Raw genomic sequence first — 22,901 nt, forward strand, 5'->3', positions numbered from 1 at the left:
TCCATGGAAATGTTTTATTAATTAAAGGTAAGGATTTAGTTTTCTTTGATCTGTTGCAGGTTTAGAAATTTTTTGAGACTAGGTCTCTTCCAGTCCTTATTGCTTTTTTCACAACCATAGTAACTTAGTAATTAAGAAATCTTGTATCTCATTATATATACAGTGCTTTTTATAAATTTTCCTTATGGGGGGGAGGGGTATGTCTTCTTTCTCCGCCCTTTATTCTCTCTTGGTCCTTCTGACTGTGGTTATTTTATGTAGGTATTGCAATGTTATATCTTTGTTTTTTGTTTTTTTTTGGGGGGGGGAATTTATCAAGGTGTGGTAAAAGTTTGCCTTTTACTGCGCCTTGATCTCCCAGGGAATTCAGCAGCCTGTGGGATTCTGGTACTGCAGGTTGCTGAATCCCACCTTTAAAAAAAAATCTTAATAAAATAGCTTCAGCTTTTTGTTGGAGTTATTTTATCACCCGGGAGCATCAGGCCGCAAAGCTGTGGCCTCATATTCCCTAGCCGATAGGGCTGTGTCTCCCTTCCCCCCCTCTATTATTAAGACCCCCCTTCCCGATTAAGACCCCCGTGCCTCCATCCTCCACAGGGGATACCTTTCTCAAAATTGGTAGTCCAGTTGGGAGTGGGGGTCTTCAGAAGGTTTATCCTGAGGTCCAGGTGGATCCAAGGGCTCTGTAGTGCTGCTCTCAAAATGGTGCCTCTGTCAGTAGTGTCAGCCCTAGTGGTGCTGAACACCCCTTGGACACCCACCCCCAAGCTGGACTATTCTATAAAAGGCAGCCCCTATGAGGAATGAGGGAAGGGGGTCCAAGGCCAGAGAGGAGCTTGACCGGGGGATGGGGACCTAGCCCTGTCAGCCCTGGAGCATTGGGCCATGACTTTGTAGCCCAATGCTGCTGGGCAGTAAAATTTTGCCACACTTTTCTTGTCTCTAATGCAACTTGCGGTGTACCATCGCAAGTTGCAGTAGAATATTTGCATAATAATGAGAAGCAAAATATACATTTGTGTATTTTGCATCTCATTACTCCCTAACCTGCAGTGACTTAAATTTTGCCGCAATATTTTAAGTCAAACGGTGTTAGGGCCAAATAACATGCGTTACGGCCCTAATGTCACTTGATGATGAAATGAATCTTTTTTTTTTTTTTTTTTTTTCCCCCCCCCCCTTGTATTGTGACAGTGTAACTCATTTTCAACTCGTGTATTGCTTGAATATTTTGTAACTTGTAAAATAAAAAAGGGGAAAAATGTAAATTACAAATAACCTAATGATTTTCTGAAAAATTATCGAACAATTGTCTACATTCATGAAGTTGAATGGCAAATTTTGGAGAAAAAGGCAGTGGAGTGTGGTAGCCGTGTTAGTCCACTCTTAAGGTTATCAATAGAAATCAAACAAAATAAAACATGGAAAAGAAAATAAGATGATACCTTTTTTATTGGACATAACTTCTTACATTTCTTGATTAGCTTTCGAAGGTCGCAATTCTTCCTCAGATCGGAAATAAGCAAATGTGCTAGCTGACAGTGTATATAAGTGAAAACATTCAAGCATTACTATGACAGTCTGACAGGGTGGGAGGATGGGGGTGGGTAGGAGGTATGCATGGGGACATCATAGCATATCAATGATATTCTAACAGGATGGGTGTGGATAGGTGAGGGGAGGATGATCAACAGTGGCATACAGCTTTATGATTTATAATGGGCTAGGAACCCCAGATCCTTGTTAAGTCCTTTCTGTTGGGTGTTAAAATATTCAATCATTCTGACTTCAAAGGTCTTACGTTCTTGTATGGTTTTAAAGTTACCTTTCAGGATTCTCACTGTGAAGTCACTGGTACAGTGTCCTGGTCCTGTAAAATGTTGACCAACAGGCGTGGGAACTGTTTCTCCAATATAGCATCCTTCGTTACATTTTTTACACTGAATGATATATACCACATTGGAAGATGAGCAAGTGAAAGATTCCTTTATGTTGAATATCTTTCCTTTGTGGATGACTTTGGGGTCCTGTGAAATATTTTGGCATAGTTTGCAACTGGATAAATTACAGGGAAGTGTGCCCTTCTGTTCCTTTTCAGTGTGTGATGGAAAAACTGAGGAAAATCATAAGAGATCTACAACCTATACTCCAGGAGGATGAATTACTGAAAGAGATATTCCCATCCCCACCAGTACTGGCCTTCCGACAGCCACCCAACTTAAAACACAAGCTAATCAGAAGTAAACTTCCATCACAGACTGAAAAGGAACAGAAGGGCACACTTCCCTGTAATTTATCCAGTTGCAAACTATGCCAAAATATTTCACAGGACCCCAAAGTCATCCACAAAGGAAAGATATATTCAACATAAAGGGATCTTTCACTTGCTCATCTTCCAATGTGGTATATATCATTCAGTGTAAAAAATGTAACGAAGGATGCTATATTGGAGAAACAGGCCAGATGCTTAAGACAAGATTCAATTTACATAGACATCACATGAACAATACTGGTGCCAGTAGGGTTCCCACGCCTGTTGGTCAACATTTTACAGGACCAGGACACTGTACCAATGACTTCACAGTGAGAATCCTGAAAGGTAACTTTAAAATCATACAAGAACGTAAGACCTTTGAAGTCGGAATGATTGAATATTTTAACACCCAACAGAAAGGACTTAACAAGGATCTGGGGTTCCTAGCCCATTATAAACCATAAAGCTGTATGTCTCTGTTGATCACCCTCCCCTCACCTATCCACACCCATCCTGTTAGAATATCAATGATATGCTTTGATGTCCCCATGCATACCTCCTACCCACCCCCATCCTCCCACCCTGTCAGACTGTCATAGTAATGCTTGAATGTTTTCACTTATATACATGTCAGCTAGCACATTTGCTTATTTCCGATCTGAGGAAGAAGGGCGACCTTCGAAAGCTAATCGGAGAAAAAGGCAAAATTCATTTGCACGTCACTGATACACTAACTTTTAAAATGGAAAATGAGTGTGATAAGGTAATTTATAAACCCTTACATGAGACATGAGAATTTTTATTTCATATATCCTTATTTGCACCCTTGATACTGCAAAGTAGGATATTGGCAAAAAGAATGAGCGACACATAAGGGTTAGGTTTGGTCTCAGGAGCTATTTGTATGTTGTTTAAAGCATGAGCAAAATTTTGGCAGCCATTTTTTTTCTTATTATTTTGCAGTCTGCTGTTAGGGAAAAAAAATTGCACAGACTTAAAATTTGTAGAAAAGCTAATTTCACTGCACAGACTGAGTCCTTTTTCTAAGCTGTGCTAGTAAATGGGCTTCGAATGCACTTATACATACTAAGCTCGTTTCTAGTGTGGCCATAAGAGACAATTTTCTATTATATCTTATTTTTTGGATGTGTCTAATGTTGGCATTAGCACACAGCCATTAAAAAGAAATTACCGTGTGAGCTCTTTCTGTTTCCTGTTTAGGAGGCGCTAAGGGTTCCCACATGATGGATGCACTAACTAGTTAATGTGATGGTAATGTCAGCACGCTAGCTGATAAGTACATCCATGCCCATTCTCCACCCCTGATATGCCCCTTACCCCCAAAAATGTGATAAAATAAATGGCAAAACGGAATGCAGAATATTTTAGCATGTTCTGCATAAGGCCATTTTTGCTGCTTTAGATGTGCGTTCGTGTCTAACACAGCCTACTAAAAGGGTCCCTAAATTCTTATTCTTCGTTTTTGTTTTGATTATTTTTTTTCCATTCACGATTAATTTGATCAAGCGTTTACTAAGGAAAAAGCATGGTAGCACAGAATCCCTGCAAAACTAACAGCTTTCCTTTATACAGAAGAAACTTTGTTAATGATAACAGAACCTCAGCATTTGTTGTATTACTCTTCAGAAAATGAGCTCTGGCGTCACTTCATCAGAGAAGAGCATACTAACAAGTGAATCACAGATTGATCAAACTGGTCAGTACAGATTTCTTTTCTTTCGGAAACTTGATCAATTTTCCTCTAGTGTTTTTGATATAGGTGGTACATCAATGAAGAATTCTTACCTTTGTCTTTTTTTTTTTTTTTACATTAGAACCTCACCAGAAGCTTTCAGCCATCTTACCTTCAGCTCCTCAAGAACCAGGATCCAGAATATCTGCTCTTGTAATGTTGGATGAAATCATGTAAGAGCTGTACAGATTTAAAAGTTTTTCTTTTGACATCCTAGTTGGGAGGAGAGGAAGGGACCGTTGTCATGCTGGTAAAGGGGAAAAAAATTACTGGGTAACAATTCATACGAAGGTGATTCAAGAGCAGAGGCGTATCTGAAATGCGGCGATAGGGGGGGCCAGGGCCAGAGTGAGGGGGCACATTATAGCCCGCCGCCGCTTCCCCCCCCCGGCCACCACTGCCAGTGCTGACCCCCCCTGCCACCGTCATCTACCTTTGCTGGCAGGGAACCCCCAACCCCCGCCAGCCGAGGTCCGCTTCCTCCTGCCGCTGCCTTTAAAAATATTCCTTCAGCTGGCGGGGGACCCCAACCCTCGCCAGCCGAGCCGAGGTTTTTTAAAGTTCTTTTTCGTCCTCCGGAGTCCGTGCTGTTCAAAGCTGCTCCTTTCAGAGTCTGACGTCGCTACACGTTGTACAAGTATGAAAGCCTTTAATGATGGGGAGAGCAAGGGTATAGCAGGGGTTCAAGTCTGATATTGCAGTTGGCAAGGATAGCGTGCAGATTATTTTTTCCTGTCTTCAATCTCTGTTTCTGTATAATGAAGTACGACAGTTAAGCTTTGTATATATTACTGTTTACTAATTGCACAGTTCTGGATTCACATAGTACAGCTAATGTAATGACCTCTTCTGCAATAGTTATAATAATGTTGCTCAGCGTTATCCTCTGTGCACAAATTACTTTTTAACCTGGTGGAGCTTAGTGACTTCAAGATGGTGCTGTCATGCATTTGCTAAAGTTGGCCAGGACTACAAGTTCTGCTAGAATAGTGCTCAGAAACTGGGGATATGTAGAACACACCTTACCACAAGTGAGGACCCCCCCCCCCCCCCCCCATTTGGTTGTTTTACAATAGGGCACACTGAATATCAATCCTGTTACAAAAGTCATCGAGGTCTGTGTGAAATATTTCCTGAAATCTGCAGCAGGAGCATATGCTAAAAAAGGGTATTTCAATCAATCAGCACTTAAATATTTCAGAAAATTACATGTAGCCAATTAAGGAGTAAAATCCTATAGTCAGATTTTGACATTTTTAGGGGTATGTAAAATGCCAGAAGGTTAAGCACTATTGCACCCTTTTGAAATGAGCAGTTACCTGAATCTTCTATAAAGCTCAAAAAGTGCAAAAGTCAGTGGGGTTTACATAAATACGTTTTATATCTGAGTGTGTGTATATATTTCTATCTGTCCCTGTGGATTCTGCAACATCTACATATGTAAATTGAGGCATTTTAAAATCAGCTTATACATATGTATTTTTGTATTCTACAGCATTTACGTATGTATTCCATCTAGTTGTATACATGCTACAAAAGGCTCCAAAATAGATCTCTATAGTAACTTAATAATTGATGGCAGGTAATGGCCAACATGCTCCATCCAGTCTGCCAAACATGAAACTCCTTGGCTAGTACAGATGTTCTAGCCATGGGGGGGGGGGGGGGGGGGGGGGGTGTTGTGGGAAGACTGCTAGCAAGCACCTTAAAGATTGCAATGTAGAACTGGTTCTCCCAAGAGCCAGTCCTTTTAGAATGTAGATTGCCTGGCCTTAGGTGGTTTTTTTGAGCTGAGGGGAGATATGATGGAGATCTATAAAATAATGGTGAAGTGGAACGGGTAGATGTGAATCATTTTTTTACTCTTTCCAAAAATACTAGGACTAGGGGGCATGCGATGACAAAGTAGTAAACGAAAGATGAATCAGAGAAAATTTTTCTTCACACAACATGTAATTAAACTCTGGAATTCAATGCCAGAGAATGTGGTAAAGGCGGTTAGCTCAGCTGGATTTAAAAAGGGTCTGTACGGCTTCCTAAAGGAAAAGTCCATAGACCATTATTTAATTGACTTGGGGAAAATCCACTGCTATTTCTGGGATAAGCAGCATAAAATATATTGAACTTTTTCAGGATCTTGCCAGGTAAAGTTCAATACATTTTATGCTGCTTACCTATGGACTTTTCCTTTAGGAAGTCGTCCAGACCTTTTTTTTAAACCCCGCTAAGCTAACCACCTTTACCACATTCTCTGGCAACGAATTCCAGAGTTTAATTACATGTTGAGTGAAGAAATTATATGGGTATGTCTTAGAAATTTCTATCTTTGAGTAAAAGGCTTGAGTAAAGATCTTGTAGAATACTTGTCAGATGCAGGCTGGTTTTATATTTTTATAACAAATGAATGCTACATATGAATAGTCTCGAAATTAATTAGCTAATGAATGCTGTGTTATGAAATCATTCTCTTCTGCTAGGAGTAAGGGTGGAGGGATTGTGATACTGCTTAGGAGAAAGTTGACTTATTCACTGGATTCCCATGGTTTGGATGATATGGGTAAACAGAGCAGGTAGATATTGTCCTGGATGACGTCCAGTATATATTGGTGAGTCGGAATTAGGGACCGTAAACATTTTGGGGAGGGGGTGTTAGATTCTTTTTCAGTTTAACTGGGATACTGAGAGACGTGTGGTAGGATGCACTCAAAACCACACTGAAAGGGGCTGTCCTTACTTTATAGGCTTGCCTAGGTAGCAAGTGCAGGCTGTTGATTATTTGAGGAGTAGCCTAGTGGTTAGTGCAGTGGACTTTGATCCTGGGGAATTGAGTTCGATTCCCATTGCAGCTCCTTGTGACTCTGGGCAAGTCACTTAACCCTCCATTGCCCCTGGTACAAAATAAGTACCTGAATATATGTAAACCGCTTTGAATGTAGTTGCAACAAATCTCAGAAAGGTGGTATATCAAGTCCCATTTCCCTTCCCTTTTAGAACAGTAGTATATCCTTAGGTGGGATAATGCTTTACTACTTCAGCTATAAAAATTGAAGTAGAATTACAATTCTTTATAAAGCAGGCATGTTAGGGGCGAGATTCTTGAATGTCAGGCTTCCTGCTATGATGGAGATAATAAAGCAGGCCACGTCCTATCCCAGTATCTTCAAGGCTAAAAAGAGAGAATGGGTTAAATGTCTTTGGTCTGAACGAGGGCAGTCTGTGGTTACAAATCGGGAGATAGCTTGGCCGTTTCACAGTTTTAATACTTAACTGTACGTTAGAGATTTTTTCTTCTGTGGATGCGATTTCAGCCTTTTCCTGCTGAAGTGGATAGGCTTTTCCTTTTGGACAAAGGGCTAGTTTGGATGCTGATAACGCAATTAAAGATATTAAGCAAACCCTCTCACTTATCCATTAGGGAAGGCACCTGGCCAGGATGGCTTTTACTGTTGAAGTTTTATCAGGCATTTGCTGAGGTTCTACTTTCAGAGTTGCAGCTTTTATACCAAACTTATCTATCTTCTAATCATTCCTTAGGGACATTTGAGGATGCAAAAATAGTGGTCATTGCCAAATCTGGGAAAGACCCATCTTGAGTGACAATGTGGATGCAAAAATCTATGCTAAGGTATTGGCAGAGCGTTTAAATAGGATGATGCTCGTTCTTATTCATAATTGTCAAAATAGATTTATCAATCGCAGTTCTGCAGTGGGTAAAGCACTTATATAAGAACATAAGACTAGCCATACTGGTTCAGAAAAATAGTCGATTCAGTCCAGTATCCTGTTTCCAACAGTGGCCATTCCAGGTCACAGATAGCTGGCAGAAACCCAAATAGCAGCAATATTCCATGCCACCAACCCTGGGGCAAGCAGTGGCCTCCCTATGTTTGTATCGATAGCAGACTACAGACTTTTCCTCCAGAAACTTGCCCAAAACTTTTTTAAACCCAGATACGCTAACTGCTGTTAGTATATCTTCCGGCAAAAAGTTCGAGCTTAACTATTCGTTAAGTGAAAAAATATTTCCTCCTGTTTGCTCTAAAAGTATTTCCTTGTAACTTCATTGAGTGTCCCCTAGTCTTTGTACTTTATGAAAGAGTTAAAAAATCAATTCACTTTCTACTCGTTCTACACCATTCAGGATTTTGTAGACCTCAATCATATCTTCCCTCAGCTGTCTCTTCTCCAGGCTGAAGAGCCCTAACCTCTTTATCATTTTGGTTGCTCTTCCTTGAACCTTTACTAAAACTTTATTTAAAATACGGTGACCAGAACTGAACACAGTGTGGACCCTAGCATCATGTAACTAATTCAGATTATTCTTCCCAGTGTGCATCACTTTACATTTGTCCACATGCCCAGTCTTCCAATTTCCTAAGGTCTTCCTGCGTGTGTTTTAACAACCTTGAATAGTTTTGTGTCATCTGCAAATGTATTCACCTCACTTGTCCTGATTTTCATATCATTTATAAATGTTAAGTAGGGTCACGTGATGCTCTGAACGGAGAGGACGTGATTCTGTGCTCTCTGAGGCTCCTGCTCTCTAAATACAGATTAAAAGCTACTAACCTGCACGTGAGCATCCTGAAAAGACTTTGCCTTAGAGGTGAATCTTTATGGAAAAATATCTTGGCACACCCGCCGCAAATATGGCCAGCAGAAGCGGAAAAAAAGAAAAGTCGAAGATGCTGAGCGCCGCCGGAGAAGGCCCGTTGCAAAATGGCACCACGCCGTTCACAGAAGAACAGTTGCAGCAACTTACAGAAGCGGTTGGAGCGGCGATGGGGCCTAAATTAGACAAGCTGAGCGAGCAGACCTTGAATCTTGAAGCGCTGCTCACAGATACCATCAATACAACAAGCGAACTGGAGACAAGAGTTTCTGCTGTGGAGGACGCTATTGGCCCCGCCACACGACAAGCCAGCGCGCTGGAAGCCACAGTTGAGGCTTTGACGGCAAAGCTGGACGATCTTGAAAACAGATCGAGGCGCGGAAATCTCAGGCTGGTAGGGTTGGCCGAATCTATAAATGACCGTGCGCTCGCCTCGTGGTTGGAAACCTGCTTAGCTGCCAAATTCGCTTTGTTAGATCATGCGGGTAAGATCTGTTTGGAGCGGGCGCATCGAATAGGAAGATATCAAGATGGACGACGGACCCCGCGCACAGTAATCATTAAAGTGCACAACTATGTGCACAAAGCAGAAATTTTGAGAGGCTATAGACAAAAACGAAATGATATAAGATATGATGGTCATCAAATCAGAATTTTTCAGGTCTATTCGGCTGCACTACAGGAGAAGAGGAAAAAAATTCACACCCTTATGCCAGCAGCTTTATGATCATCATGTACCATTTATGCTACTTTATCTGGCGCTGCTGAAAGTTAAAACAGACGGGGCATGGAAGCAGTTCGAGAGTGTTACAGCAGCACAACAATGTGTGAAGGACATAATGGAGAAAAGACAAAACCCCCACGCAAGCTGAGGGAAGTACTTGAAATAAATTTTGTAATGTGTGCACACATGTATCATTGTAAGATGTTTGGTTAATATTGTCATGGCAGGTAGATGCTTAGATTGCTGATTGCAGGGGACAGATATTACTTGTGAGAGCAGGGGCCCGAAGGCAATGAAAACCCCTAAAACCTATCCTTTTGTGATGGGTGGGGCAACAGAGGATATACTGGGACAGGGTGGGGGAGCAGGGAGGGTGGAGGGGAGGTACAGGTGGGCGGAGGGAAGAGGGGGGTTGAAAGAGTCCATGGGGAGTCCGAAAGCAGAAAAATTGTGAAGGAGTACCTGCTTCTAGTTACCATAAGAAGGTATATCATGTGGTATTAGTGGCCCCAGGGGGGAGGCTGGGATCCCTGAGGGTTGACAGAATAAATATGATTAGATGTGGAACTGCAGCCTTGGTTTATGGCTAAGAGGTCTGGTACAGGTATACGAATAATCTGGAATGTGGGAGGGATTACGTCCCCGGTAAAAAGGGCAAAGATTTTGGGCACCTTAAAGAGGCAGGGGGTGGACATACATTGTATACAGGAAATGTGCTTGTCACAAGGGGGAGCAAGATAAACTTAAGCGGAACTGGGTGGGAGAACTGTTTGGCTCCCCGTCCTGTGGATGATGGGGGGAGTGGTAATTCTGCTTCATAAGAACATAGCTGCTAAGGCTAAATTGTTGTTTGCAGATACCGAGGGCCACTATGTGGGTATTCGTTTGAACCTGCAGGGCCAAATGCGCACCTTAGTGGCAGTATATGCGCCAAAATCGGGGGGGGGGAAACAATTTTTTGCCAAATTATTTGCGGAGTGCCAGAGACTTGGGAAGGACCCCTTAATAATTGAGGGAGATATGAACCAAGTCTTGGACACTCAGTTAGATAGGTCTAACCCTAGAGATACAGGAGGAGCCACTGGGGCCACGTTGCTGGAGGAATTCTGTTGCTCTTTAGGTTTGGTGGATCTGTGGCGTCTTTAGCATGAAGAGTGTGATTACACGCATATGTCGCGGGCCCATTGAACCCAGTCTCGAATAGACTATATTTTGGTAGCACAGAACCTGCTTCCCCAGATTTTTAAGGCTGAGATAGAACTGGAGGAGGTTTCCGATCATGCGCTAATTTGGGTGGATTTAGAACAGCAACCCTACTTTCAAGGTCCTAGAGGGTGGCGCTTTCCTGCATACCTATTTTCCTTCCCTGAGTTTGCAGCCTTTCTGATAGGCAAATGGGAAGACTTTACAGCAAATAACGTACAGCATGTTGATCATCCTGGTCTCTTCTGGTCGACTGCAAAGGCGGTGATCAGAGGAGACGTGATAGTGTACGTGAGTTTTAGAAATCGGCAAATAGCACGGAAAATTGTTGAGTTAGAAAGGCGAGTCAAGGCGGAAAAACGGAGATACACTAGGAACCCCACGCAGGTCTTATTTGAGAATCTTATAAATGTTAAGACAGAATTAAACAGCCTGCTCCATCAACGCACTATGCGATCCATGGTGATGCGGAAATATGCCCTAAAAGGATATGGGGATAGACCTGGGGGGCTGCTAACACGCTTGATAAAGGGAGCTCGCCAACCACATTTTGTGACAAGACTCCGTAAGAAATCGGGAGGGGTTACCACTCACCCCGCAGAAATCGCGGAAGTATTTAGATAGCACTTTGAGGAGCTGTATGCAGGGGAGTCTAAGGTGGATCTTAGAGGGAAGATTCAGAAGTATTTGTTGAAATCGAATATGCCTAAACTTACTGACGCACAGGTGGAAACACTCGACTTGCCTCTGTCGGCTAAAGAGGTGGTGGCAGCGATTCAGGCTTTGAAGCTTCACTCGGCACCTGGTCCGGACGGCTTTTCTGGTGAGTTTTATAAACTTTTAAAGACTCAAGTAGTGGGGCCTCTGATTGATCTTTATGAAGAAGCCGCTGAGGTCAGTCGGTTTCCTAGATATGCAAATGAGGCTCTGATCAGCTTGATAACAAAGCCGGGAGGAGACTTACTGGAACCGGCCTCCTACAGACCCATCTCATTGTTAAATGTAGATGTTAAGATTTTGTCGCGGGTGTTGGCGTAGCACTTAGCACTGGTGTTGCCATCTATTGTGGGGGCAGAACAAGTAGGATTCGTCCATGGAAGGCAATCCGTAATGAATGTGCGTCGGCTGATTGCGGCTTTAATGGAGGCCCCGGTCAGAACACCCTCAGGACTGGTGATAAGTTTAGACACGGAACGTGCCTTTGATAGGGTGCTGTGGCCCTTTATGTGGGAGACCCTGCACTGGATTGGTTTGCAGGGATGGTATTTCCGTGCTGTGCAGATGCTCTATAAGGACCCGAGGGTGTGTCTGTTGGTAGGTGGGGTAAGGACACAAGAATTTAAGATAGAGCGGGGTACGCGACAAGGCTGCCCGTTATCTCCCTTACTGTTTGTGGTTACTTTGGAGCCCTTGTTATGTGTGATAAGAGCAGACCCCAATATCGTGGGAGTCAGAGTGGGGAATGAGTTTCTGAAAATATTAGCATATGCGGATGATTTGCTGTTGGTAGTCGATGAGCCGCGGACATCGGTGAGATGTTTGTTGACGGAATTGCAGAATTATGGAGAACTATCGGGATTCCAGTTAAATTTCGCTAAGTCTCTGGCACTCTCAATTCTAGAATCCACTAGACAGCAGTGGGCAGGAGCGTTTCCATTTAGGTGGGTGAAAGGGCAAATAAAATACCTGGGAGTCATAGTTCCCATCCAATTGGGTATGACATACGAGAAAAATGTGTCCCCCCTGTTGACAGAAACTGCGCGATTGCTGAGGTTATGGGAGTCCTGCCCCTTGTCTCTTACAGGACGTATAGCCCTATATAATATGGTGGTGGTGCCCAAATGGCTCTATAAGTTTCTGATGTTGCCTTTATATTTGGGGGACGGGAAGAGCGAAAATTGCAGGCTGTACTTAGACGGTTTCTGTGGAATAACAAACGCCCCCGGCTTGCGATGGATATCTTGTGTAAACCAAAAGAACATGGGGGAATGGGGTTACTTAACCTGAAATATCTTACCATTGCATGTGCCATGCGGCATGCAAGAGACTGGCTAGTGGGAAGCCACCATTTCACAAATGTTCGTCTAGAGGCTTCTATGAACCCAAAGATACACCTCAGCTGGCTAATGCATATGATTAAATCACGTCCCAGCAATAGTCCATGGAAAAACTTGTTTGAAAACTCGTTGAGAGCAACATGGCAGTGGCTGTGCCGCAGGCATCAGTTCTCGGCAGAGGCCACCCCATTTCTATCCTTGCATCTGAATTCAGACTTTCCGGCTGGAACCTCACAAGGCACGTTTGCAAGGTGGAGACAGAGTGGGATACATTATCTTTACCAACTTCTAAATGAAGGAAGACAGTTAAAATCCTTTGTGGAGTTGCGACGGGAGAATGGATGGCCGCTAACTGATCCTATGCCTATTTGCAGGTGCGCCACTATACTGCTTCCTTGGGTGCTTTCAACTTAAGTGCAGATGTGCAAGACATCCTATCTACAGCACTAACACTGGGGTCTCAGAATGTGGTACCATTACGTTATCACCACCGGTATCTACTTGACTCCACAGAAGACATAGATTATCGTGGACTTGCCAACAAGTGGCAGAAAGACCTTGGTGGAGAGTTTACTGCAGATATGTTACAGCGGTTTCTACTCGAAATTCTGCACAGATCAACCTTTATCCGGGATTGGGAACAACAATACAAATTTGCAATCAGATTCTACATCTCACCAGTACGGGCACAAAAGGCTGGTTTTGGATCTGGAGAGTGCCCGAAGTGTGGCACTGCTCAAGCTACATTAGGCCACATGTTCTGGGCCTGCCCCCACACTCGCCACTTCTGGATCTCAATTCTTGATGAAATTAAAAGATGCTGGGGCCGACAGCTGTTAGCAGATCCCTTGATTTTGTTTGACATATTTCGCCTTGCAGAACCCTCCCCCGTGGGACTACTGGGCTTCTTACATAGAGCCTCACTGATTGGGAAGAAAGTAATTTTACTTTTATGGAGAGAGAGCCAAGTCCACCATCTAAAGATCTTTGGCGGTCTAAATTGATAGAACTTTTACACATTGAATTATGTGGGGTGGTAAACTCCACGGCAAAAGACATCAACTCCTTTAAGAAAGTCTGGTGAAGGTTTTTGTATACTTTACAACCAAGTGCTAAACAGAGAATCCTACAGAGATTACAGTGCAGTCTTGAGAGGCTGGGACACCCATGGACCATGGACAGACTGTAATTTGAGATGGGATTTGAGACATTGGGTTGGGAGGGGGGAGGGAGAAATGGCAATTGTTGATGAAGAATGTTACTACCGCAGTACTATGCTTATAATACGTTCTGTCAGTTACATAATTGTGAATTAGGGAAGGGGATTGGGGGAGAGGAGGGCTACTGGGAGAAAAAGAGGAAACAATTGCTGACACAAGAAGCTTTAGCGGTTGCTTACTGTATTAGTACAGTATTTTGTTACATTGTTAGGCGTGTATTTATTTTGGACTGCATGTCAATAAACAGATTTAAACATAAATGTTAAGTAGCACCGGTCCCAATACAGATCTCTGTGGCACCCCTATGCTCACCCGCCTCCATTAAGAGAAATGACCATTTAACCCCACCCTCTGTTTTCTGTCCAATTCCTAATCCATCAAAGGACATTGCCTCCTATCCCATGACTTTTACATTTTCTCAGCAGTCTCTCATGAGGAACTTTGTCAAAAGCATTCTGAAAATCTAGCTACACTACATCAACCAGCTCACTTTTATCCACATATGTTCATGCCTTCAAAGAAATGAAGCACATTGGTGAGGCAAGACTTTCCTTGGCTGAACCCATGCTGATTCTGTCCTATTAAACTATGTTTATCTATGTATTCTCTGAGGACAAGCAGGCTGCTTGTTCTCAATGATGGGTGACGTCCACGGCAGCCCCTCCAATTGGAAAACTTTACTAGCAAAGGCCTTTGCTAGTCCTCGGGCGCCGATGCGCACCGCGCATGCGCGGCCGTCTTCCCACCCGAACCGGCTTGTGTTCGTCAGTCTTCTTTTGTCCGCGCTCGGGACAGTCGTGTTTTGTGCCGTTTCGCGCCCCTCAGAGTTGACCCTCGCGCGTCTTCACGTTTTTTTGCTAAAAAAAAAAAAAATTATTAGAAGAAGACCTTTACATTTTTTTTCCCTTTTCCCGTGTTTCCAGCTTTTGCCCCGCGTAAGTTTCCTTTCGCTTTCGGGGTAGGCCCCTTTGAGGCCTCGGTTCAGGTTTTTTCTCTCCCTATTTTTGGTGCCTTTATCGCCATTACGAGTTTTGATTTCACCGGCGTGGTTTTTCCGCCCATGTCATCGAAGTCTCCCAGCAGCTTCAAGAAGTGCACCCAGTGCGCCCGGGTAATCTCGCTCACTGATAGGCACGCATCGTGTCTTCAGTGTCTGGGGGCTGGGCACCGCCCGCAGGCCTGTAGTCTTTGCGCCCTTTTACAGAAAAGGACTCAGGTAGCGAGATTGGCCCAGTGGAACATGTTGTTCTCGGGCTATTTGTCAGCAACAGCACCGGGGGCATCGAGTGCATCGACGTCGACAGCTTCAAGACCTTCAACCTCGGCATCGACTGCATCGAGGCATCGACCTCTGCATCGTCGGTACCGAGACATCGAAAGGCTACGTCGGCATCGGTGGTACCGGGACCTCCACTAGTGCTGATGTCGGACGGTGGTGCTTCGACTGGAGTGCAGGTGAGGGCTGTCCATTCCCCTGCTGGTGGCGGTGAGCCTTCAGGTGGGTCTCCCCCTACCCTGAGGGCTCCTGCGGTACAGGCCCCGAGACCGGCCTGCCTTGGCCCCAAGGAAGCGACGGCTGGATTCTACGTCCTCCTCGTCGGTACCGGGAAGTTTCGGTGACATGCTTCGTTTGAAAAAGTCAAAGAAGCATTGACACCGGTCTCCTTCCCGCATCGGTACCGAGAGCTCTGGGTCGCCGAGGGAGTCGGCACCCAGTAGGCATTGGCACCGGGAGGACCACTCACCCTCTGTTCAGGAGGTGTCGATGTGCTCCACCTTGGACAGCCCGGAACAGCCTCCACGCCCGGAACAGACTCTGACCTCGACGCCTGCATCGGCTTCCATGTCTTTCTCCACAGCCGCTCTGCACGAGAGTCTCCGGGCCGTTCTCCCAGAGATCCTGGGAGAGCTGTTGCGCCCTTCCCCTCCGGTACCGGGGGTGCTTGCGCCACCGGTACCGTCGAGTGAGGCACCGGCTGACCCCTTGCCCAGGGTGAGGTCTCCGACATCGGTGCCGCTTGCGGTACCGACTGCGGTCGCCTCCCAGGAAGGCTCCCCGACGACGTCGGCGGAGGGAGCTTCGCTGGTGTGAGCGAGGGAGTCTACCTCTCGACGCTCCCACCGTGGCCGTGGTTCCACGGAGTCGAGCCGGGCACGGCTTCAGACACAGGTTCGTGAACTTGTCTGATACCGATGGTGAGGCCTCGTGGGAGGAGGAGGAGGACATCAGATATTTCTCTGACGAGGAGTCTGATGGCCTTCCTTCTGATCCCACTCCCTCCCCTGAAAGGCAGCTTTCTCCTCCCGAGAGTCTGTCTTTTGCGGCCTTTGTCCGGGAGATGTCTACGGCCGTCCCCTTCCCAGTGGTTGTGGAGGACGAGCCCAGGGCTGAAATGGTTGAGCTCCTGGACTATCCTTCTCCACCTAAGGAAGCGTCCACAGTACCCATGCATCATGTCCTAAAAAAGACATTGCTGGCGAACTGGACCAAGCCTCTAAGTAATCCCCACATTCCCAAGAAGATCGAGTCCCAGTACCGGATCCATGGGGACCCAGTGCTGATGCGCACTCAGTTGCCTCACGACTCTGGTGTGGTGGATCTGGCCCTAAAGAAGGCTAAGAGTTCTAGGGAGCATGCTTCGGCGCCCCCCGGGCAAGGACTCTAGAACCTTAAACTCCTTTGGGAGGAAGGCCTACCATTCTTCTATGCTCGTGGCCAAAATCCAGTCTTACCAGCTCTACATGAGCATACATATGCGGAATAATGTGCAGCAGTTGGCGGGCTTGGTGGACAAGCTCCCTCCTGAGCAAGCCAAGCCATTTCAGGAGGTGGTCAGGCAGCTGAAGGCGTGCAGAAAATTCCTGGCCAGAGGGGTATATGATACCTTTGATGTTGTGTCCAGGGCCGCTGCTCAAGGTGTGGTGATGCGCAGACTCTCATGGCTGCGTGCTTCCGACCTGGAGAATAGGATCCAGCAGTGGATTGCAGACTCCCCTTGCCGAGCGGACAATATTTTTGGAGAAAAGGTCAAACAGGTGGTAGAGCAGCTCCACCAGCGGGATACCGCTTTCGACAAGTTATCCCGCCGGCAGCCTTCAGCATCTACCTCCTCAGGTAGACGTTTTTATGGGGGAAGGAAGACTGTTCCCTACTCCTCTGGTAAGCGTAGGTACAATCCTCCTTCTCGACAGCCTGCAGCCCAGGCTAAGCCCCAGCGCGCTCGCTCTCGTCAGCAGCGTGCGCCTCAGCAAGGCCCCACGGCTCCCCAGCAAAAGCAGGGGGCGAGCTTTTGACTGGCTCCAGCAGAGCATAGCCGACATCAACGTGTCAGTGCCGGGCGATCTGCCGGTCGGGGGGAGGTTGAAGGTTTTTCACCAAAGGTGGCCTCTCATAACCTCCGACCGTTGGGTTCTTCAAATAGCCCGGCAAGGATACACCCTCAATTTGGCCTCGAAACCTCCAAATTGCCCACCGGGAGCTCAATCCTACAGCTTCCAGCACAAGCAGGTACTTGCAGAGGAACTCTCCGCCCTTCTCAGCGCCAATGCAGTCGAGCCCGTGCCATCCGGGCAAGAAGGGCTGGGATTCTATTCCAGGTAATTCCTTGTGGAAAAGAAAACAGGGGGGATGTGTCCCATCCTAGACCTAAGGGCCCTGAACAAATATCTGGTCAAGGAAAAGTTCAGGATGCTTTCCCTGGGCACCCTTCTTCCCATGATTCAGGAAAACGACTGGCTATGCTCTCTGGACTTGAAGGACGCCTACACGCACATCCCGATACTGCCAGCTCACAGACAGTATCTGGGATTTCAGCTGGGCACACGTCACTTCCAGTACTGTGTGCTACCCTTTGGGCTCGCCTCTGCGCCCAGAGTGTTCACGAAGTGATTGGCTGTAGTAGCAGCAGCGCTTCGCAGGCTGGGAGTACACGTGTTCCCCTATCTCGACGATTGGCTGGTGAAGAACACATCCGAGGCAGGAGCTCTACAGTCCATGCAGATGACTATTCGCCTCCTGGAGCTACTGGGGTTTGTGATAAATTATTCAAAGTCCCACCTTCTTCCAGTACAGAGACTCGAATTCATAGGAGCTCTGCTGGATTCTCGGATGGCTCGTGCCTATCTCCCAGAGACGAGGGCCAACAACTTGTTGTCCCTCGTCTTGCGGGTGCGAGCATCCCAGCAGATCACAGCTCGGCAGATGTTGAGATTGCTGGGCCATATGGCCTCCACAGTTCATGTGACTCCCATGGCCCGCCTTCACATGCGATCTGCTGAATGGACCCTAGCTTCCCAGTGGTTTCAGGCTGCTGTGGATCTAGAAGACGTGATCCACCTGTCCACGAGTTTTCTCAAATCCCTGTATTAGTGGACGATTTGGTCCAATTTGACTCTGGGACGTCCTTTCCAAATTCCTCAGCCACAAAAAGTGCTGACTACGGATGCGTCTCTCCTGGGGTGGGGAGCTCATGTCGATGGGCTTCATACCCAGGGAAGCTGGTCCCTCCAGGAACGTGATCTGCAGATCAATCTTCTGGAGTTACGAGCGATCTGGAACGCTCTGAAGGCTTTCAGAGATCAGCTGTCCCACCAAATTATCCAAATTCAGACAGACAACCAGGTTGCCATGTATTCTCCGAGGACAAGCAGGCTGCTTGTTCTCACTGATGGGTGACGTCCACGGCAGCCCCTCCAATCGGAACACTTTCTAGCAAAGTCCTTTGCTAGTCCTCGCACGCCGATGCGCACCGCATATGCGCGGCCGTCTTCCCGCCCGAACCGGCTCGTGCCGGCCAGTCTTCTTTTGTCCGCGCTCGGTACGGTCGTGTTTCGCCGTTCACGCCCCAAAGTTGACCTTGCACGTCATTCTTCGACTTTGTTCTTTAAAAAAAAAAAAAAAAAAAAGGTGTCGGGAGGAGGCCTTTTGGTTTTCTCCCTTCCCGTACTTCGAGTTTTTTACCCCGGTAAGTTTTCTTTCGTCGTCTGGGTAGGCCCTATTTAGGCCTCGGTCGAAGTTTTTCTTCCCCCTATTTTTGTGGTGCCATTTTCGCCATTTCAAGTTTTGATCTCGCCGGCGCGATTTTTCTGCCCATGACATCGAAGTCTTACAGCGGCTTCAAGAAGTGCACCCAGTGCGCCCAGGTAATCTCGCTCACTGACAGGCACGCGTCGTGTCTTCAGTGTCTGGGGGCTGGGCACCGCCCTCAGGCCTGTAGTCTGTGTTCCCTCTTACAAAAGCGGACTCAGGTAGCGAGGTTAGCCCAGTGGAACATTTTGTTCTCGGGCTCTTCGTCGGCACCGGGAGTATCGACTGCCTCGACGTCGTCGGCGCCTGGACCTTCATCCTCGCCCCCGATTGCATCGAGTGCATCGAGGCATCGGCCCTCTGCATCAGGGCGACATCGGAGGGCTGCGTCGGTGTCGGTGGTATCGAGACCTCTTCATCTGCTGATGTCGTCGGATGGTGGTGCTTCGTCTGGAGTGCAGGTGAGGGCTGTCCATTCCCCTGCTGGTGGCGGTGAGCCTTCGGGTGGGTCTCCCCCTACCCTGAGGGCTCCTGCGGTACAGCCCCCCCGAGACCGACCCTCTTCGGCCTCGGCCCCGAGGAAGAGACGGCTGGATTCTACGTCCTTCTCGTCCGTGCCGGGAAGCTCCGGTGACGTGCTTCGTTCCAAAAAATCGAAGAAGCATCGTCACCGGTCCCCTTCCCGTGTCGGCACCGAGAGCTCTGGGTCGCCGAGGGAGTCGGCACCCAGTAAGCATCGGCACCGAGAGGACCGCTCGCCCTCTGTTCAAGAGGTGTCGATGCGCTCCCCTTTGGACAGCCCGGAACAGCCTCCACGTCCGGAACAGGTTCTGACATCGACTCCTGCATCGGCTTCTATGTCTTTTTCCACAGCCGCTCTGCACGAGAGCCTCCGGGCCGTTCTCCCAGAGATCCTGGGAGAGCTGTTGCGCCCTTCCCCTCCGGTACCGGGGGTGCTTGCGCCACCGGTACCGTCGAGTGAGGGGCCGGCTGGCCCATTGTCCGGGGTGAGGTCTCCGACATCGGTGCCGCTTGCGGTACCGACTGCGGTCGCCTCCCAGGAAGGCTCCCCGACTACGTCGGCGGAGGGAGCTTCGCCGGTGCGGGTGAGGGAGTCTACCTCTCGACGCTCCCACCGTGGCCGTGGTTCCACGGAGTCGAGCCGGGCAAGGTTGCAGACACAGGTCCGTGAACTTGTGTCTGACACCGATGGTGAGGCCTCTTGGGAAGAGGAAGAAGACATCAGATATTTCTCTGACGAGGAGTCTGAGGGTCTTCCTTCCGATCCCACTCCCTCTCCTGAAAGACAGCTTTCTCCTCCTGAGAGCCTGTCTTTCGCTTCCTTTGTCCGGGAGATGTCTACGGCCATCCCCTTCCCAGTGGTTGTGGAGGACGAGCCCAGGGCTGAAATGTTTGAGCTCCTGGACTATCCTTCTCCACCTAAGGAAGTGTCCACAGTACCCATGCATCATGTCCTCAAAAAGACATTGCTGGCGAACTGGACCAAGCCATTAACTAACCCCCACATTCCCAAGAAGATCGAGTCCCAGTACCGGATCCATGGGGACCCAGAGCTGATGCGCACTCAGTTGCCTCACGACTCTGGAGTTGTGGATTTGGCCCTAAAGAAGGCCAAGAGTTCTAGAGAACATGCTTCGGCGCCCCCGGGCAAGGACTCTAGAACCTTGGACTCCTTTGGGAGGAAGGCCTACCATTCTTCTATGCTCTTGGCCAAGATTCAGTCCTACCAGCTCTACACAAGCATACACATTCGGAACAATGTGCGGCAGTTGGCGGGCTTGGTGGACACGCTCCCCCCTGAGCAAGCCAAGCCATTTCAGGAGGTGGTCAGGCAGCTGAAGGCGTGCAGAAAATTCCTGGCCAGAGGGGTGTATGACACCTTTGATGTTGCTTCCAGGGCCGCTGCTCAAGGTGTGGTGATGCGCAGACTCTCATGGCTGCGTGCCTCCGACCTGGAGAATAGAATCCAGCAGCGGATTGCGGATAATATTTTTGGAGAAAAAGTCGAGCAGGTGGTAGAGCAGCTCCACCAGCGGGACACCGCATTCAACAAGTTCTCCCGCCGGCAGCCTTCAGCCTCTACCTCTACAGGTAGAAGATTTTTCGGGGGAAGAAAGACTGTTCCCTACTCTTCTGGCAAGCGTAGGTACAATCCTCCTTCTCGACAGCCTGCGGCTCAGGCTAAGCCCCAGCGCGCTCGCTCTCGTCAGCAGCGTGCGCCTCAGCAAGGCCCCTCGGCTCCCCAGCAAAAGCAAGGGACGAGCTTTTGACTGGCTCCAGCAGAGCATAGCCGCCATCCAAGTGTCAGTGCCGGGCGACCTGCCAGTCGGAGGGAGGTTGAAAGCTTTTCACCAAAGGTGGCCTCTCATAACCTCCGATCAGTGGGTTCTCCAAATAATCCAGCAAGGATACACCCTCAATTTGGCCTCAAAACCTCCAAATTGTCCACCGGGAGCTCAGTCTTACAGCTTTCAGCACAAGCAGGTACTTGCAGAGGAACTCTCCGCCCTTCTCAGCGCCAATGCGGTCGAGCCCGTGCCATCCGGGCAAGAAGGGCTGAGATTCTATTCCAGGTACTTCCTTGTGGAAAAGAAAACAGGGGGGATGCGTCCCATCCTAGACCTAAGGGCCCTGAACAAATATCTGGTCAAAGAAAAGTTCAGGATGCTGTCCCTGGGCACCCTTCTCCCCATGATTCAGGAAAATGATTGGCTATGCTCTCTGGACTTGAAGAACGCCTACACGCACATCCCGATACTGCCAGCTCACAGACAGTATCTGCGATTTCAGCTGGGCACACGTCACTTCCAGTACTGTGTGCTACCCTTTGGGCTCGCCTCTGCGCCCAGAGTGTTCACCAAGTGCTTGGCTGTAGTAGCAGCAGCACTTCACAGACTGGGGGTACACGTGTTCCCATATCTCAACGATTGGCTGGTGAAGAACACATCCGAGGCAGGAGCCCTGCAGTCCATGCAGATGACTATTCGCCTCCTGGAGCTACTGGGGTTTGTGATAAATTACCCAAAGTCCCACCTTCTCCCAGTGCAGAAACTCGAATTCATAGGAGCTCTGCTGGATTCTCGGACGGCTCGCGCCTATCTCCCAGAGACGAGAGCCAACAACTTGTTGTCCCTCGTCTCGCGGGTACGAGCGTCCCAGCAGATCACAGCTCGGCAGATGTTGAGATTGCTGGGCCACATGGCCTCCACAGTTCATGTGACTCCCATGGCCCGCCTTCACATGAGATCTGCTGAATGGACCCTAGCTTCCCAGTGGTTTCAGGCTGCTGGGGATCTAGAAGACGTGATCCACCTGTCCACGAGTTTTCTCGAATCCCTGTATTGGTGGACAATTTGGTCCAATTTGACTCTGGGACGTCCTTTCCAAATTCCTCAGCCATAAAAACTGCTGACCACGGATGCGTCTCTCCTGGGATGGGGAGCTCATGTCGATGGGCTTCACACCCAAGGAAGCTGGTCCCTCCAGGAACGCGATCTGCAGATCAATCTTCTGGAGTTACGAGCGATCTGGAACGCTCTGAAGGCTTTCAGAGATCGGCTGTCCCACCAAATTATCCAAATTCAGACAGACAACCAGGTTGCCATGTATTATGTCAACAAGCAGGGGGGCACCGGATCTCGACCCCTGTGTCAGGAAGCCGTCAGCATGTGGCTCTGGGCTCGCCGTCACGGCATGGTGCTCCAAGCCACATATCTGGCAGGCGTAAACAACAGTCTGGCCAATAGGTTGAGCAGGATTATGCAACCTCACAAGTGGTCACTCAATTCCCGTGTAGTGCGACAGATCTTCCAGGTGTGGGGCACCCCCTTGGTAGATCTCTTCGCATCTCGAACCAACCACAAAGTCCCTCAGTTCTGTTCCAGGCTTCAGGCCCACGGCAGACTGGCATCGGATGCCTTTCTCCTGGACTGGGGGGAGGGTCTGCTGTATGCTTATCTTCCCATACCTCTGGTGGGGAAGACTTTGTTGAAACTCAAGCAAGACCGAGGCACCATGATTCTGATTGCTCC

At 47.9% G+C, this 22,901-nt stretch overlaps 1 protein-coding gene across 1 annotated transcript in view; it reads left to right on the top strand.

The window, feature by feature from the left end:
- Positions 1 to 22,901, top strand: part of SYCP2L (synaptonemal complex protein 2 like) — a 331,807-nt gene that overhangs the window by 146,916 nt on the left and 161,990 nt on the right. The window contains 2 exon segments of the mRNA XM_030210982.1: positions 3,902 to 3,971; positions 4,090 to 4,180. Of these exon segments, the coding sequence (XP_030066842.1) occupies positions 3,902 to 3,971; positions 4,090 to 4,180 (161 nt within the window).

This window comes from Microcaecilia unicolor, chromosome 1, assembly GCF_901765095.1.
Source record: "Microcaecilia unicolor chromosome 1, aMicUni1.1, whole genome shotgun sequence".
Classification (NCBI taxonomy): Eukaryota; Metazoa; Chordata; class Amphibia; order Gymnophiona; family Siphonopidae; genus Microcaecilia; species Microcaecilia unicolor.